Source organism: Rissa tridactyla, chromosome 9, assembly GCF_028500815.1.
Source record: "Rissa tridactyla isolate bRisTri1 chromosome 9, bRisTri1.patW.cur.20221130, whole genome shotgun sequence".
Lineage (NCBI taxonomy): Eukaryota > Metazoa > Chordata > Aves > Charadriiformes > Laridae > Rissa > Rissa tridactyla.
In genome coordinates this window covers 3,798,553-3,813,200 of record NC_071474.1, presented here as the reverse complement: position 1 = coordinate 3,813,200, position 14,648 = coordinate 3,798,553, and the positions used below count along the sequence as shown (strand labels likewise).

The 14,648-nt window shown below is 53.3% G+C and overlaps 1 protein-coding gene across 1 annotated transcript; it reads right to left on the bottom strand.

Moving 5' to 3' along the window:
* Window positions 1-274: 274 nt before the first annotated feature.
* Window positions 275-12,181, bottom strand: CILP (cartilage intermediate layer protein). The gene is made up of 9 exons (XM_054214842.1): window positions 12,114-12,181; window positions 10,266-10,395; window positions 8,918-9,001; window positions 7,919-7,972; window positions 6,253-6,438; window positions 4,790-5,104; window positions 4,573-4,681; window positions 3,951-4,108; window positions 275-3,335 (listed from the first exon to the last, which is right to left on the bottom strand). Exons 2-9 carry the CDS (start codon window positions 10,327-10,329, stop codon window positions 994-996), a joined length of 3,312 nt encoding a protein of 1,103 aa, XP_054070817.1. The 5' UTR covers window positions 10,330-10,395; window positions 12,114-12,181; the 3' UTR covers window positions 275-993.
* Window positions 12,182-14,648: the final 2,467 nt, after the last annotated feature.

The window sequence follows — 14,648 nt, the reverse complement described above, 5'->3', positions numbered from 1 at the left end:
GGAGCCCTGCTGCTCTCTCCTTACTTCATCCCTTGCCCGGATCTGCTGCTCCGCTCCTCCCAGCGCTGTTGCTGACTCTCCACATCTCGAGCTGGGGACAAATTCCCTGACCGCAGCATGCCGTGGCCAAGCCCTGGACCTGGTGGAGCACCGGCTACCCACCAAAACACCAAACCCCTCACCCGTGCCCAGCATCAGTCTCGCATTGATAAGGCCGTGACCTGTTTGTGAACAGAAAGATGAAATTTTGCAAGTTACTCTTTGGTCAGCTTTACACATGGTTTACTTGGGCTTGTCAAACACACAAGCAACACAGCATTGTCAAAGTTACAAAATGACTTTTTTTTATTAGCCTACCCTATCATAGAGCATGGATTTGCTTGTCAAATAATGCAAGGAGCAAGAGAAAACTGTAGTTTTATCCACGTGGAGTCTACAAATCCACATGGCTTCTCTGTGCCATCGAGCATGTGAGTTCTTAGAAATGCAGCTGCCGGTAGTTTAGCTTGAATACAGTCATCCTAAAACAAGCTAGAAATAAATAACATACTTACATTTCAAGTACAAAACCTTGCAGCTGAATTCGGTATGAGGAAATCTGTTTATTCCTTTTCATGTTACCAACTACTGTACAGGTACTTGGGCTGGCAAAGTCCGCAGATGCAGAACAGAAGAATGTTTTATGTACATGACTTAATTGAATTATGTGTTTAGTCTTCCCTTTAGGCTATCACGTGAAGCTGTTTAATGTCAGGCAGAAAGAAGGTTTTTATGGATGCATTTAATAAGACATGAACCCACTATTACTACTGGCCCCCAATTTTTGCCTTATATCTTTCCTTCCTGATGGGGGAAAAAAAAAAAGTGCACCTTAATTATGTCTCAAAAATAATGACACCTGCCAGCTTTGAATTAGGTTACTAGCAGGTAGATGTTGCTTTGAAATTTTATTTAATCAAGTGCGAGCAACTTTACCAAGGCTCCTATACAGCTCTAGTATGGGCGAGGACGTTGACCTCTCATTGGGATCCTGCTCTGGGGGGTTTGGCGGCTCGCCGGCTGCCTTCGGTACGCGGGGCTCTCCCCTGGCAGAACCAGTATGGACTGCTGGCCCGAGTTCCTCTGAGACTGGAAGATGCTTTGCTCCGCTGCACTCCTCTCCGAACAGGTGAAAGTCAATCCAACGCCGATGTTGCTCTTCATGGTTCGGGAGGTACCATCAGAGGTGCCATCAAAACACCTGCCCAGCGCGATTTCCTTGGCAATCCTCGGGTCTTGGTCAGTGACGGTGTAGATGCCGTAGTTGTGCCCCAGTGGGTCGAGAGGAGCCAGCATTGTGTACTCGCTGGAGTCGTTGTTCGTAGCCATGGGGAGGTGGTTCACCAGGTACTCGTGGAGCATGCTGTTGACACTCTCTCGGCGGCAGCTGCCTTGCGGGACCACTTTCACGAGCGTGCGGTCCACACGGTCCTGGTCAAAGAGCATGCCGCTGCACTTGAACTCCAGGCAGGCTGCTGACACATCCGGCTGCTCGGAGTCACGAATGCTGCGGACATCCCTGATGCCGTAGAGCTTGCCAATGGTACGTGGGTGCGTCCCACCCATGTTACGAGATCTTACATTCACCTCTTGGGGTCCATTTATTTTTACTTTAATGTAGCAGGCCCTAAATTCCATGGGCTTGGGCCACCATGCCAGGTAGTCATCAGTCCAGCTCATGAGGTCATCTTCACTGAAGGGAACGGTGTTGAAGTCATACCGGTCTCCCTCTATCCTGTAAAACCTGAAGTGAGCAGCACTGTGTGGAGCTTCCTCGCATTCTCTTAGGTTTTCGTAGGCATAAATAGGGCCGTTGTTCTCTTCTGGGGAATTAGGGCTTGGCTTGGCCATGTTAATGCTGAATGCCGTTTTCTTAGTGTTGGGGTCCTCGTGGTCTGTTCTTCTGTAGTTGAGCTTGTTGAGGTATGGCTGTGGGACCCCAATAGCATTAGGGTTGAGTTTGGGAGCAGAGGACACAGCTTCGAGCTCTTCGCCCCCCATGCTCGCCAAGATATAAGCTGCATAGGCATTGGGGTTTTGCTCGTCGCAGAAGGCGGGCACGCAGGCACCGTTGGGACCAGTGACCACGCTGTCGAAACGGCCCCATGCTCTGGGGTTGGAGGAGAACCCCGGTTCTGGCTCTGTGTTTATAATAGAAATCACAACCCCTTGGATCTGCTCGCTTTGCAGAAATCTCTCGCTTCTGTAGGCTCGGACTTTGACGTAGCACCGTCTGCTTTCTGGGACGTCCAGGTTAAAAAGCCGCCTTTCCTTGATCTCCATGTTCCCAACCAAAAAAGTTCTCTCCTCCCTTTTGCGCCGTCTGCTTTTCTCAAGGTTGAAGTCCCCTTCTTCCTCCCATAATCCTGTCTCCGGGTTGAGGGACCAAAGCTTCATCTCTTGCAGGTGCTCTGGCATCTTGACCTGAGCAGCATCCAAATGAACCTTCACCTCTTCTGCATTAAGGGACTCGGTGCCCTGTTCATCAGTGAAGTCCACGGAAAACATGCCGTATGTACGAAGCGGGAATACATCTCCTTCCTCATCTACAAAGTTCAGGTCACTTTGTGTCACAGCAGCTGTTGAGATGTTTCTTGGGTCCAGAAAAGTCACACTGGCTTTCACTTTGCCTCTGTAGGCTTCTCCATTTTTCCTATAAAATGCATCCGGAGGAATTTCTAATTCGGCGATTGGATCATCTTCGTCCATTTCTCCCAAAGAAATCACGTTGGTTTCAGTGGATTCCAGTGTAACAGGGGCTTTCTTTCTTAGTAGCTTGATCTCGTGAAACACAGCACCTCCGTTTTCCTTGAAGGGCAGAACTTTTGTTGTGTTCACAAACTTCTGCAGCCGATCAACAAAAGTTAGAACCAGTCTCTCTGTGTCCGCCGGGACGTGGATGGAGAAGGTGCCCTTGTAGCCAGTCATACTCACTCTCTTGTTGCCCATGTAGATGTGGCCAAACCTCAGTGGCTCACCGTTATCTGCTGCTGTGGCTCTGCCTCGAACCATTATTTTGGTCTCGGTGCATTTTTTGCAACCACATTCTACAACGATTTTAGTGGGGAGCGTGTACCCGTTGCAGGAGATGTCTCTGGTTTCCATCTTGGACACCCCGCAGCAGTAGGAGACATTGTCCTTACACCGGAGTCCTTTATCCAGCTTCCCAGCGCAGGTCTTTGCTGGGCACTTGCCCACGTCGTAGTAGAAGGAGTTGGTTTCTTTTTGGAAGCAGTCGTGTGGAAGTCGGATGAGGTGGCTTTGGGGTTGGGAGTTGCAGGCTGCCTCTTGTCTTCCTGTTGAATAGGATTTCTTAATGAGCCGCATGAAATGATTATACAGTTGTCGCTATGTGGTCTGAAACCCTCAGAGCTAAACATTGCTTCCAATAACAGTGAGGTTTTTGTGGCCACAAAACAGACGTTTTGCAGGATTTTGGTTAGCTGAATCCATCTGGTCTCTGGTTTGACGAAGCAGATGCTCAGCTTTAACTTAAGGTACCCGATTAAGAGCATCCCAGCTCCTGCTTACCCACCATGGCCACCCAGCCCACCCTCAGCCAGGTGTTCTGCCGCTGCCTGGCTTTTTTACTATGGAGAGACTAAAACTTGTCCCAGGATTTAAGAACAAAACCACAGAAACATTCACGTGTCAGGCAGCAAGTACAGTGAGAAATCTGCTGAAACCAGCAGATTGAGCTTGGCAGGTCACCTGCAATCCAGAGCTGCAGTTTGTAGAGAGCATCTGGTTCGTAACCATCTCACGCAAGCTTACGTGCTAACGGGTGCATGAAGTAACCCCCTGAATATTTTTCCCGTGACTTTTCTTTCCCCCATGTATCACAGTTTCTGGTTTCTCCACCCCGCCGCCTCCACAGCTGCTTGGAGAGCACCGCGCACGTTTTCTCTTACCTATCACAGCAAGTTTGGCAGATTGGGACTTTGCCGACCCCCCGGCGCTGCTGGCCTTGCAGAAATACTCTCCTGATTGCTCTCTCTTCAAGTTCTTCAGAACCAGGTTGTTTTTATATTTGTATAAGGAGGGATCCAGCAGCGAGCCGTTGTGGTACCTGCCAGGAACAGGCAGGCGGTTAAGGGGACGGAGACCGACCACCCGGCCGGAGCAGAGCCGTGGCCTAATCCTGCGCCCTGCCGTGTGGATTTTTCCAGACCTCTTGCCTCAGTTTCCCCGTTTGTAGTCTGGCTACGTGGCATCACCTAAAAGCTCCCCTGGCAGTACGGAGAGGTGGCTGCCGGGCAGCTGGCAGGCAGAGCTGCCAGTCGTGCCTGCTGAGGTTTTTCAAACTCTTATTTGTATGTTTTTCCAGGAATTCCCTCAGCAGATGACGTTACCACACCTGTGGGAAACGCCAGCTCTCAACACCTCGAGGAAACCATCATTTGCAGCAATCAGTTCTCAGCGTATTTAGCTGTTTTATAGCTGAAAAACCACCTTTATGGAGATGGTAAGGAGACAAAAATTGAATCTGTGGGACGGGTAAGGCTTGCGCCTGATCAAACTCGAGTTCCTTACCAGAGGTAGCGGTCGGGGGCCGGGCTCCCCACGGCGTCGCAGCAGAGTGACACGCTCTGTCCCACTCTCCTGGCTTTGTCCTCGGGGCTCCTGAAAACGTAGGGTTTGCCTGTGGGAGGAGGAAAAGGCCATCTCGTTACTCGTCCCCTCCTAAAATCACGGTTTATTTCTGATTACGGTGTAAAGCCTCCTGCGTTCCCCCCCATTTTGGGGCTACCTGATCGTTGCAGCTGCACTTGGATCGCCAGGTTCCTTCTGTTGCTCTGAGGCACGGTGACAGTAGCAGTTGCGTATTTGGCTTTCTTGATTTTAAGGGTGTTTCTGCCGTCGGGACAAACCCCCGGGATCCTAAACATGCCCCTGTTATCGGCCGTCGTCAACAGCTTGAGTTTCTTGGCTTGCAGGTAGACCCGGGCATCGGCAGCGGGCGACCCGTCCTCCAGAGAGACCTTCCCGTGCAGGGTCGCATCCTCGCACATGCAGGCGTCGCAGTCGGCGTTGATGCGGCCCATGGGGCAGGTGATGTTACAGGCTGGAGGAGAGGTACCATGGGTCAGAAAAAGCAGCCCCGAGTCCCCGTAACGCTCCCAGCACGGTCTCGCGTCTGTTTTTGATTTAGATGCAATAAGGCAGATACTGCATAAGGAATATATTGCACCCAAAAACATATTTTTACTGATTATCAACAGCTGTGCATTAGAAACACAGGGACAATGTCATTTTGAACTTGACAATTGGTAGAAAGCAGCCACGTGGATATAATTACAGCTAGGAACTGTTGTTTACCTTCCCCAAAGGGCTGAATTTCGGGGAAACTTGAATCCAGATCAGCTTTTAGCTCAACCCTGGCAAAATTACAAAGCCAAACGCCTTAAACTTTGTAGGTTTCTGTTACCAACTCATGCCTGAACATTATGACTTTGGTCTGTCTTAAAAGCTGTCTCCCCTTATTCGATGGTATCCTGGCTCGGGCAGGACATAGGATAATTGCCAAATGAGCGTTATCCGATGGGCTTAATGAATGGTGTCCCAAACAGTGATCCTGAAACATTTTCATTACTTATCGTGATTAATCCTAAATAATACTCTGTCTCTCCCCAAGGCAAGGGCTCGGGTCATTCCTTTTACAATCACAGAGCATCCCTATACAGCAGCTACCTGGTAGTTCTTTTAATAGCTGGAAATAAATGGAAGAAATCAGGGAGAACCTGAAACAACTTCCCTGGAGAAAACATGGAATATTTTCCGAGTGACTTGTTTAAAAGGGGATTATAAGAATAATATAATGAATTACAAGCCTCTCCAGCAGGGGCTGTGGCAATTCACTATTCCCAGCTCCTCTCCTTCCTGGGGCTGATTGCGGGAAGGCAGTCGCCTGCAATCGCCGACTCCACCTCGAGAGCTGCTGTTGTAGCAAGATTAATGACATTTTTCCTATATCGCTAGGATCTTTATGGATTCCTGATGATTCCTCCTATCTGGATCCCCCCCTTATCTTGCTGTTTGGCTGTCAACTCCCCATGCTCTTCTCCCTCAGTACTCCCCAGCCCTGCTGAGGAGGCACCAGCAACGTGAAATTTTGGCAAGGGAGAGCAGAGCGGCAGCGAAGGGAGTGCGACACCTACGCGGTGGTGAGATCAGGCCATCGTCCCCCGCCCGTAAGTGAGGTTATAGGAGCACCTGAGCAAACGTGTCCAATGCAGAGCCGCCCTTCCTCAGTTGCTTCATTACAGTGCACGCCCCAGAGGCGCTCAGCTAGGCAGGATCTGGTACGCTTCTGCACGCCGGTTTGGCCACACTTTCCTGAGCATTCGCTCCATTTCGACCACGGAGACAAAAACCTTTTTGAATCTTGCACCAGCGGACCTTGAATAACATCAGGGGTGTGTTACTGAGACGCACGTGACACGTACAACTGCCCGAAAACGGGCAGTTAGTTTCTTAGCGGCTTCTATATAGCAGCGTCTATATAGCTCAGACCATGCATTTGGATATCACGCGCCACCTGGATTAAACAAACTCAAAGCATGTTCAGGGAGCTGGGAAATAAAGGACGAGAAGGCGCCTGAATGCTTCTGACTTAATTCCCTGCTGGCTACCAAATTCAAGATGATTAAGATAAACTCGAGGGGAGCAAAGTGCACGCAGCTCACGCTGAAGTGTTAAATAAATTTGGCTTGAAGGAAATTAAACACACGTTGTCATTTAAATGCTGCCTGAGGGGCAGCGCTCGCCTGCATTTCAAACGTGGTTAAATAAAATTTAAAAAAAAAACCAACTAAACAAAAACAACCAAAAAAAAGAGGGTAAAATTGTTGGTATGATCATGTTGAATGTCTTTAACCGTACTTCAACATATGTTCTCGATAGGGGAAGCGTGTGTCTCATTGCGAGCACCAGTTTTACTGTGTGCAAACAGAAGCCTGAGATGCTACGGAGCAGGCTGAGCACGCTAGGGGCCAGCCGATTTGTAAAATACAAAGAGGGTTTATTGAGACTTTAATATGCGGTTAGATTTTTATAGGAATTTCTTTAACCGGCTACTAGATGGTATTAATTTAAGCGGCTTTGAATGGATGAGATCCGCTCCAAGTCTGTGGTTTGGGTTTATTTTTAAATGACAATGTTCTAGTAACGTTTACGAGGATGCGCTTGTGACTAAAGCTTCTAAAAATGAGGTCTCTTGGAAACGTGTGCCGTGTCATCTCCCACACCTACTCTTCCACCCGATTTGTCAGCAACCAGGTCGGGTTATTTCCTAGAAAGGCAGGCAGGCACACGGCCGGACCGTAGGAATAGCGATGGTCAAAAACAAACCCCGGGCTTTACAAAAGCAGGTGGCTGGAAAAGACCATTTAAATGGGAGCAGCCACAAGGAGCGTCATGTCTGGTTTGGAGCGAGTGCTTGGCTCAGATGGGCGAGTTTTTAATCTGTTGGCACGCCGGCATCTCCAGTTCAGCATCCCAAGTGGCATATCCAGAAAACTTACTTAGTAATCTGGGGGATGCAGGAGGAGGTGGGCTTGGGGACGTGGTCCCTTCCCAGGCAGCACACGGATAAATGCCTGTCTGTACTTGCCCCAAGCAAAAATTTAACGTGCAGCTGCTTAAAGTGGGGTCTCAGTAAGATCCTAAGCTTGTTTGGGACCAGCTGCTTTAATCTACAGGGCTGGTGACGGTAAGAAAGGAAGGGGGGAGTCCTGGGGAGGAAAATGGCATTATATGTCCCTGGGTAGCACCTCAACAGCAGGCAAAGCAGAAAGCGGAGGACGGGGGGAGAAGCCGAGGGGCTCGAGGGCTGGCAGGGACGTGGGGAGGGACAGGGTTACCCCCTGCAGGAACGTACTGCGTCTGGCGTAGGTGAAGGTGGGGTCTCCCCTGCGAGAGCTGCTCCGTGGACCTGCGGGCAGAGGACGCGCGGGGTGATTCGGGCAGGGTTTGCCCTCTCCCCGGCCCAGCACCCGGCCCTCCCACCGGCGCCGCACCAAACCCCGCTGCTCAGCCCCCCCCCGGGTCTGGCACACCCTCCCCTGGAGACAAAACCGGGGTGTACAGCTCACTGCTGCCAAGGGCAGATTCTTTAGTTTCCAGTTGCATTGGTCAAAAATCCAAGATTTTGCTTTATTTCTCCCTGGAGAAGCAGGAGTCAGCCTCGGCATCGCTGCCTTGTGCCGTCCACTTTGAGGGGAAAGCGATTTTCCGGGTAGTTTTCCTAAAAATACCTCTCAGCAGGTGGAGGGGACCTCCCTCTCAGTGTCGGTGTTTTCGGTGCTTTGATTCTCCCCAGCGGCTGAGAGCGCTGCCGGGAGTGGGACGGAGGGCTGGGAATGTCCCCTAATCCCTCAGCTATGGCATCAGCGCGTCCAGCCCTTTCAGTGCCCGCTGGAATTTAAATCCCAAACTCTGGGCAGTAAAGCTTGAGAGGCCGGGATATCTCCTGGGGACTAACGAGCAGAGCGGGCTCTGTGGGTAATTAACACCCCACGGGTTTTAATTCTAAAGCAATGGTGTCGCAAACTGTCCCGGGACAGGCTGGGCAGGGGAAAGGCAGGTCGGAGCATGTACTTGCCCATCCTTGGGCTCTCCTTGCCACTCCCGCGGGATTCGGGGCTGTGGTCACGCACTTGACCTTCACTTTTCCAGGCCATGAGCCAACAGCCTGTGTTAACGATAGCCAAAACCCTACAGGAGGTCACGGATGATTAACATTTATTCCATTGCCTAAACGTCCTCATCTGCTCAAATAATATTGTTTGGTTGTAAATTAAGGCTGAAAAAAGTAATATGCATGCAAACACCCCTTGTCCCGGTGAGGGAAAGCCGCCCAAGCTGGGAAATAACTTACTGTCCAAGCTGAGCGTTACCAGCGGGCTGAAGGTTTTCTGTCCTATCTGGATCCTGCTGAGGGCTGGTCTCAGAAGCCTTTGACCTAAGGGTCAACAAATTAGAGATTAAATTAGATTAATAATAAATTAATAAATTTGAAGGGATTGGGCATCTTTTGCCTCAGTTTTTTAGATTTCCCTTTGGGTTGTGGCTGGTTGGAGCTGCTGATCAGAGCTCCTGTGGGATGCGGTGCATCACCCCCAGGAGATGCCAGTGAAGGGCGTGATGGAGATGTCCCCCAGCATCACTGAGGCGCGGGTACGATGCAAATTTGCCATTTCCCCTATCAGCCGAGAAAGACATTTTTGTGCTTTCTGTATTGGAGCAGCTCAGCTCAAATAATCTTTTTGTAGCTGGGGGTATATAATATATCCTGCCTCTCCCTGCGCGGGGAGAAACAGCCCTGAGGTGGATGAGGTCAGCTGTCGCTATGGGATGTGGGATAGTTTGTTGGCCGCTTGCATGCTCGAGGGGAGCTGGTGGTCGCGGCTGATTCCTGGGCTGCTTGCTGGGACCAGGCCCCTTTAAACCGGGGGGGTTAAGCCCAAAGCTGCCCAGCACGGTTTGTCTCCTGTGCCCAGCTCCCAGGGGCTCAGCAAGGCTTCTGGGCACCCGCCCAGCGACAAATTGACTCTCCCTCTTCTTATCCCCAGGCATCTGGCCAGAGCGCTTCAGGGCAAAATTCCTCTATAGCCTCGGAAAACAAATCCAAAGAGCCTGCAAACACGTTTTCTCTGCGAGACCCACCGGAGCAGACGGGAAGGTTGCTTATCGCTCAGCGCTTTGGTATGTGCGACCCTCCAGAGCCAGCAGTGGACAGACCCTGCTGCTCCCGAGCATCTTCTCCTGGAGAAGAGACATGTCGCTGCTTCCCGAGGGCTCCTCGGAGGTTGGGGTTGTTTTGTGCCCGGGTAATGGACAAAGCACTGGCCAGGGTGGGTCTGCTCAGGGCAGAGGGGAGCCGGGACGGGAGCCGGGGTACGGGCTGGACACCACGGGGTCTCAGGGGCAGCAGGCAGGGATGGTCCCAGCACGGCCAGTGGGCAGGGGGGCTCATCCCTGGTCAACCAGAGCCTGGCTGACTCGTGGACGGGCTTTGGCCGTGCTCTGGGGGCTGGATGAGCTCCAGCCCTCGTCTGGAAGTCATTTGGCCGGGTGAACGCCGCACTGACCCAGAACAGGACCCTGCATCGGTGTCAAGCCGGTGTCTGCTGGCTCAGCAGCTGCCGACAGATGTGCCTTCATGCCGGCGTGCCCACGGGCAGGGGACAGCGCGGTGACGGGAATAAACACATTTTAACCTTCACCTAAAACAGATGTGGCTCCCAGGAGGAGGAGGAGGAGGAGGATCCATCCTTTCGCAGTGACCATTGTTGTCTCTAGAGGTGACCGGGGACTTCTTGGAGTATCCGAAGCCGTCCCACGCCTTCCCCAGACCTGCGGAGACAAGCCTGGCCGTGTCAAGGCTCACCCAGGGTCCTGCCGCCTTCAGGGAGCTTCTCCCAGGCTGGACCAGTCCAAAACATGCTGCGGGGCTACTTGCAACCCCTGCCCAGCCCCCCACCCCTGGCAGCCCCCCACTTACCCCCCAAGGGGGGAGCAGCAGGGGCTCCACGTCTGCGCTCGCATCCCCTCCGCTTCTCGCCGTCACATCTGAGCCCAAATCTATTCTGCAGAGCGCTGCTTTGTAATGACATCTCCTCAAAGTGCCTTTGAACAGCTTAAACACTTCTGCAGGGCTGCTCCCGCCGCCCACGCGGCTCCAGGGACACCCCGCTCTGTCCCCCACCTGAGCAAGGACATCTTAGTGCCTCCATCCCTCTGCCTGCAAACTGGGCTTAGTGCGACAAGAGCATCTCATCCCAGTACATCCCGGGAGCGTGGGGAGGGGAAAGGCTCCTGAGCGTCTCTGAAAGCGGAAAACCCCGTGCACGAGCCAAGCCTTCGCTGCAAATGTGAGCGAGAAGCCAAATATTTTCCCTTTTCTGCACGCACTGATGAGGGACTGAGGCTTTGTGTTGCTCGTCCCCAGCTCAGTGACTTCGGATTTGTTTTGAATCCCTTAGCCCTGCGGCGTCAAGCAGTTGGGTATTTAATTTCTGAAGGTACCCATGGAGCTGGTGTTATCCCGAGTGCCTCCAGCTGGGATTCCAGGTGCTCTATTACCCAAAATTAATGAACCTGGGGGAGAAAATGTTGCCTCAGCCTTTCAGTGCCTCAGTTTACCCATAATATGAGGCTGACAAAGAGCAGCTGGCAGCGAGAACACCCTGTTATTTGTAAGCGGTATTAAACATCCCCTCCGAGACCGGGGAATGTGGGACTAGGAAATACTTTGATTATGGCTCAGCAAATCCCAGTCAAGCAAAAATAACAAGCAACACATGAGCGGTGTTTTGTGGGCTTACGGCGGGGCCGTGAACTCGCAGCCAGACAATAACCAGGAAAAAATTAATCCAGGCTGAAAGCCTGTTTCCCACTCGGTGGCTATTTTGGGAGCTGGCTGCGACTTGTTCGGCGCTGGGTTTGGGATGGGATACATCCCTCTTTGCCCGGGACACGCGATGCTGGGAAAGGGGGGGTTCAAGCGGCCAGATCCTGGTGTCAAGGGGGGTTCGGCATCACCCACGTCCCCTCTCTGGCAGGGGCTGGGGGACCCAGCGCGGGACGGAGCCGTGGGAGATCAAACAGCCCCTTGGGAGCAAAGCACCGTCCCCTCTCGAACCCCCCGCTCCACCGTCCCAGCTGCCCTGCCCCAAAGCCATTAGCTGGGATGAGGAAGGGAGAAGCAGGACGTGGGGAACCGCGTCCCCACTGATGTTTTCCATCCCACAGCCTCTGCGCCTTCATCTGCCCGTCAATTAATTTCCACCTCACCCTCAATCACAGCCACTCTTAATTACGCCGCCTTTATAACACAGCAAAATTCCATAACCACTAGCTGCGACAAAGGGGAAAAACTTAGCAGGGTTGGTTGTTGGGTTTTTTTCCGCTTTTACCTACAAAAGCCGTAAAACCCCCAATTAAGGAGAGTCTCGTCCTCTCGCCGCAGAGCCGCCAGCTGAGCTGCGGTCCGGGGGCGAGGCGAGGGCTTGTCAGCCGTGGGTTAAGGGATTTGCAGCCGGTTGGGAAGAAGAGAGAGAGTTGCAGCTTACCGAGACCTCCCCTGCACCGCCGCCGAGCCGGGCTGCGCGCGAGCCTCCCCGCAGCCGAGGCAGCGAGGTCGCTTATATAGCCCGGCGTGTAGCTTAGGGGATGGCAGCGAGCCACCGGCCGCCGAGCAAAAACAGATCGGACGAGCGAGGAAACCGCAGGCTGAATAATCCCGTAACAAGGTGATGGTAAACACAAACCCTCGGAGAAACAGCAGCCGCCGGGGCTGGCGGTGATGGTGTGGCGTGGCAAGGGCTACCGGTGGCAGGGCAGGGCACAGTGTGGGTACCACGGCACGGTGTGGGCAGCACGTCCCGGCACAGCACCATCGCTGTGAGGGGTTCGTCCTGGGTCCAGACCCAAAATAGATGCTGCTGAGCATTGAAGATGGAGATACAGAGTACAGACATGCGGTGCAATGAGTTTTGGGGATGGTTTTTTGGCTCTGGCCCAGTTTGGGACAAACACGGTGCCCACCCAGCGCTGCCCGTGGGGTTCCCACATCTCGCAGGTGTGGGGCTCCGCTCGGCTGGGCACCGTCCCCATGCTGCCTGCGCTGCCTGCTCGCCTCTGCCTTCATGCTGGCTCTGGCAGGGGTCAAATGAGGATGCTGCAGGGATGTGAGGACATGGGACAAAGCTGGATGCACGGTTTGGACACCCGGGGTAGCACAGAGCTGCAGAGGCAGGGCACGTCTTGCGAATAAACGTGACTACATCTCACTTGAGCCATGGGGAAATCTAGTAAAGGTCCCTAACGAGAGCTCCCCGCCTGGCCCGGGCTGGCTTCAACCCCCCCAGCTCCTTCCTCCCTCTGCAGGCACGTTATCCCCATGGAGATCATGGAAGCTGGTCCTGGCTCGGGGCTCCTGGGTGTCACACGAAGTGTGCAGCCGTGTGCGAGTGAGTTCCATCCCGTGACCCCACACCCTGGGGCCGTGCTGTGGGGTTGCTACAGGAGCCGGGTGTGCAAGTGTGTGTGGGGCACAGCGGGAGCCATCCCGGAGGGATGGGGATGGGCGTCGGGGCGGCCAGCAGCCAGCGGGATGTGCCGGCAGTGTCCTGGGCTGCCTCTTAGTAATCCTTGCCAGCCCCGCTGCCAGAGGGAGCGGCACAAGAGGAACATCGATCAAGGTGTCACATAAAAAATACTTGGCGGTGGCCTGCACCAGCTCCTGTTGGTGTTTATTAGGGAATAGGAAAAAACACCTGAGGTGTGCCAAAAAATGGCAGAATATTTATCTGGTGGGCAAGGAGTGCCTAGCGAGCTGGAGGCCCCCGACCTGCAAGATAAACATGGAGTTCGGACGCGTTTCCCCACCGTGATGAGGACAAGATGTGGGAAAGGTGCCGAGACCAAGAGCAAGGAATTCATCTTCCCCCGATGGCACCTACCTCCCGCCACGGCCAGCCCATCCTGGCACAGCACCGATGCCTCGGCAGGCGGCTCCGGTTCCACCGGCTGCTTGACACCTGCTGGCATCGATATCCACCGGTCACACTGCAGGGTATGTAAATGTGTTTTTCTGCAGAAGAAAAAAGCTGTTATTCTTTATGTTATGGAAACCAAGCTTTAACGCTAGCCCGATGCAGCTGCAGGTGTTTCTGCATGGGATTTTGTAGCCTCCTGAGCACAGGTGTCTCCTCCCCGGTGTGGCCTCTGCAAGGCCAGCTCAGGAGCCACGTGTGCGGCTTCAGGAGCAGGTCTGGGATGTGTGAGTTCATACAAAAACCAAGTCTCTAGAACAGTCTGGTTGCGCAATCTCTCTTGGCTTGGGCATCCCTCGCTGCAGCTCCGGCGTGTGGCTGACGTTGGATGGAACAGCATGAGCAGAGCCCCAGAAGTTTCCAGCACTGAGCACCACTGGCTGCACTGCGGCTCCGGGAGATGCTCGGCTGCTTTCCATCCACCTGAGGTGGGTGATGCCCCAAGCCGGGGGGCGGAGGGGACAAGCAGGGTGCTGCCCCATGCCCAGGCTGGTGGCTCTGCAGGGTTGTAGCACCCTTGGCCGGCAGGGAAGGATGCATCCCAGACCAAACTGCTCTTTTTTATCCGGCTGCGGGTTCAGCTATCCAAGGCTGGTGTTTCCCAACCAAACCATCGGGGCAGCAGAGCCACGGCCCCACAGATGCATTCACCTCCCAAATTAAACCCCAGGAGACCTGCCCGGCTCTCACAGGATTTTTCCATCATTTCATCACCGATGTGTGATGGCCACAAGGCCAGAATAGGTTTATGCAAATGCTGCCATGCTTAATGCTGCCCCCAAGCCACTGCCAAGGATGGGGCAGTGTAAGAGGACTGTGATAACTGATGGTGCAAGAGCATCTCCCTCTCCATGCTCCTCCGGGGTTGTCTCCATCGCTCTTCTCATGTCCCTCTGATAAATCCAGGGGAAAACAGGCTACTGATGCTCATCCCGGTTATTTGTACCTCCCACCCTTTCTGATACGGCATCGGCAGAGTGACCGTCACCGAAATCTGACTGCACTGCACTGCACCAGCAGGGCAACATGGATGGTGGGTCTGCTCTCAGG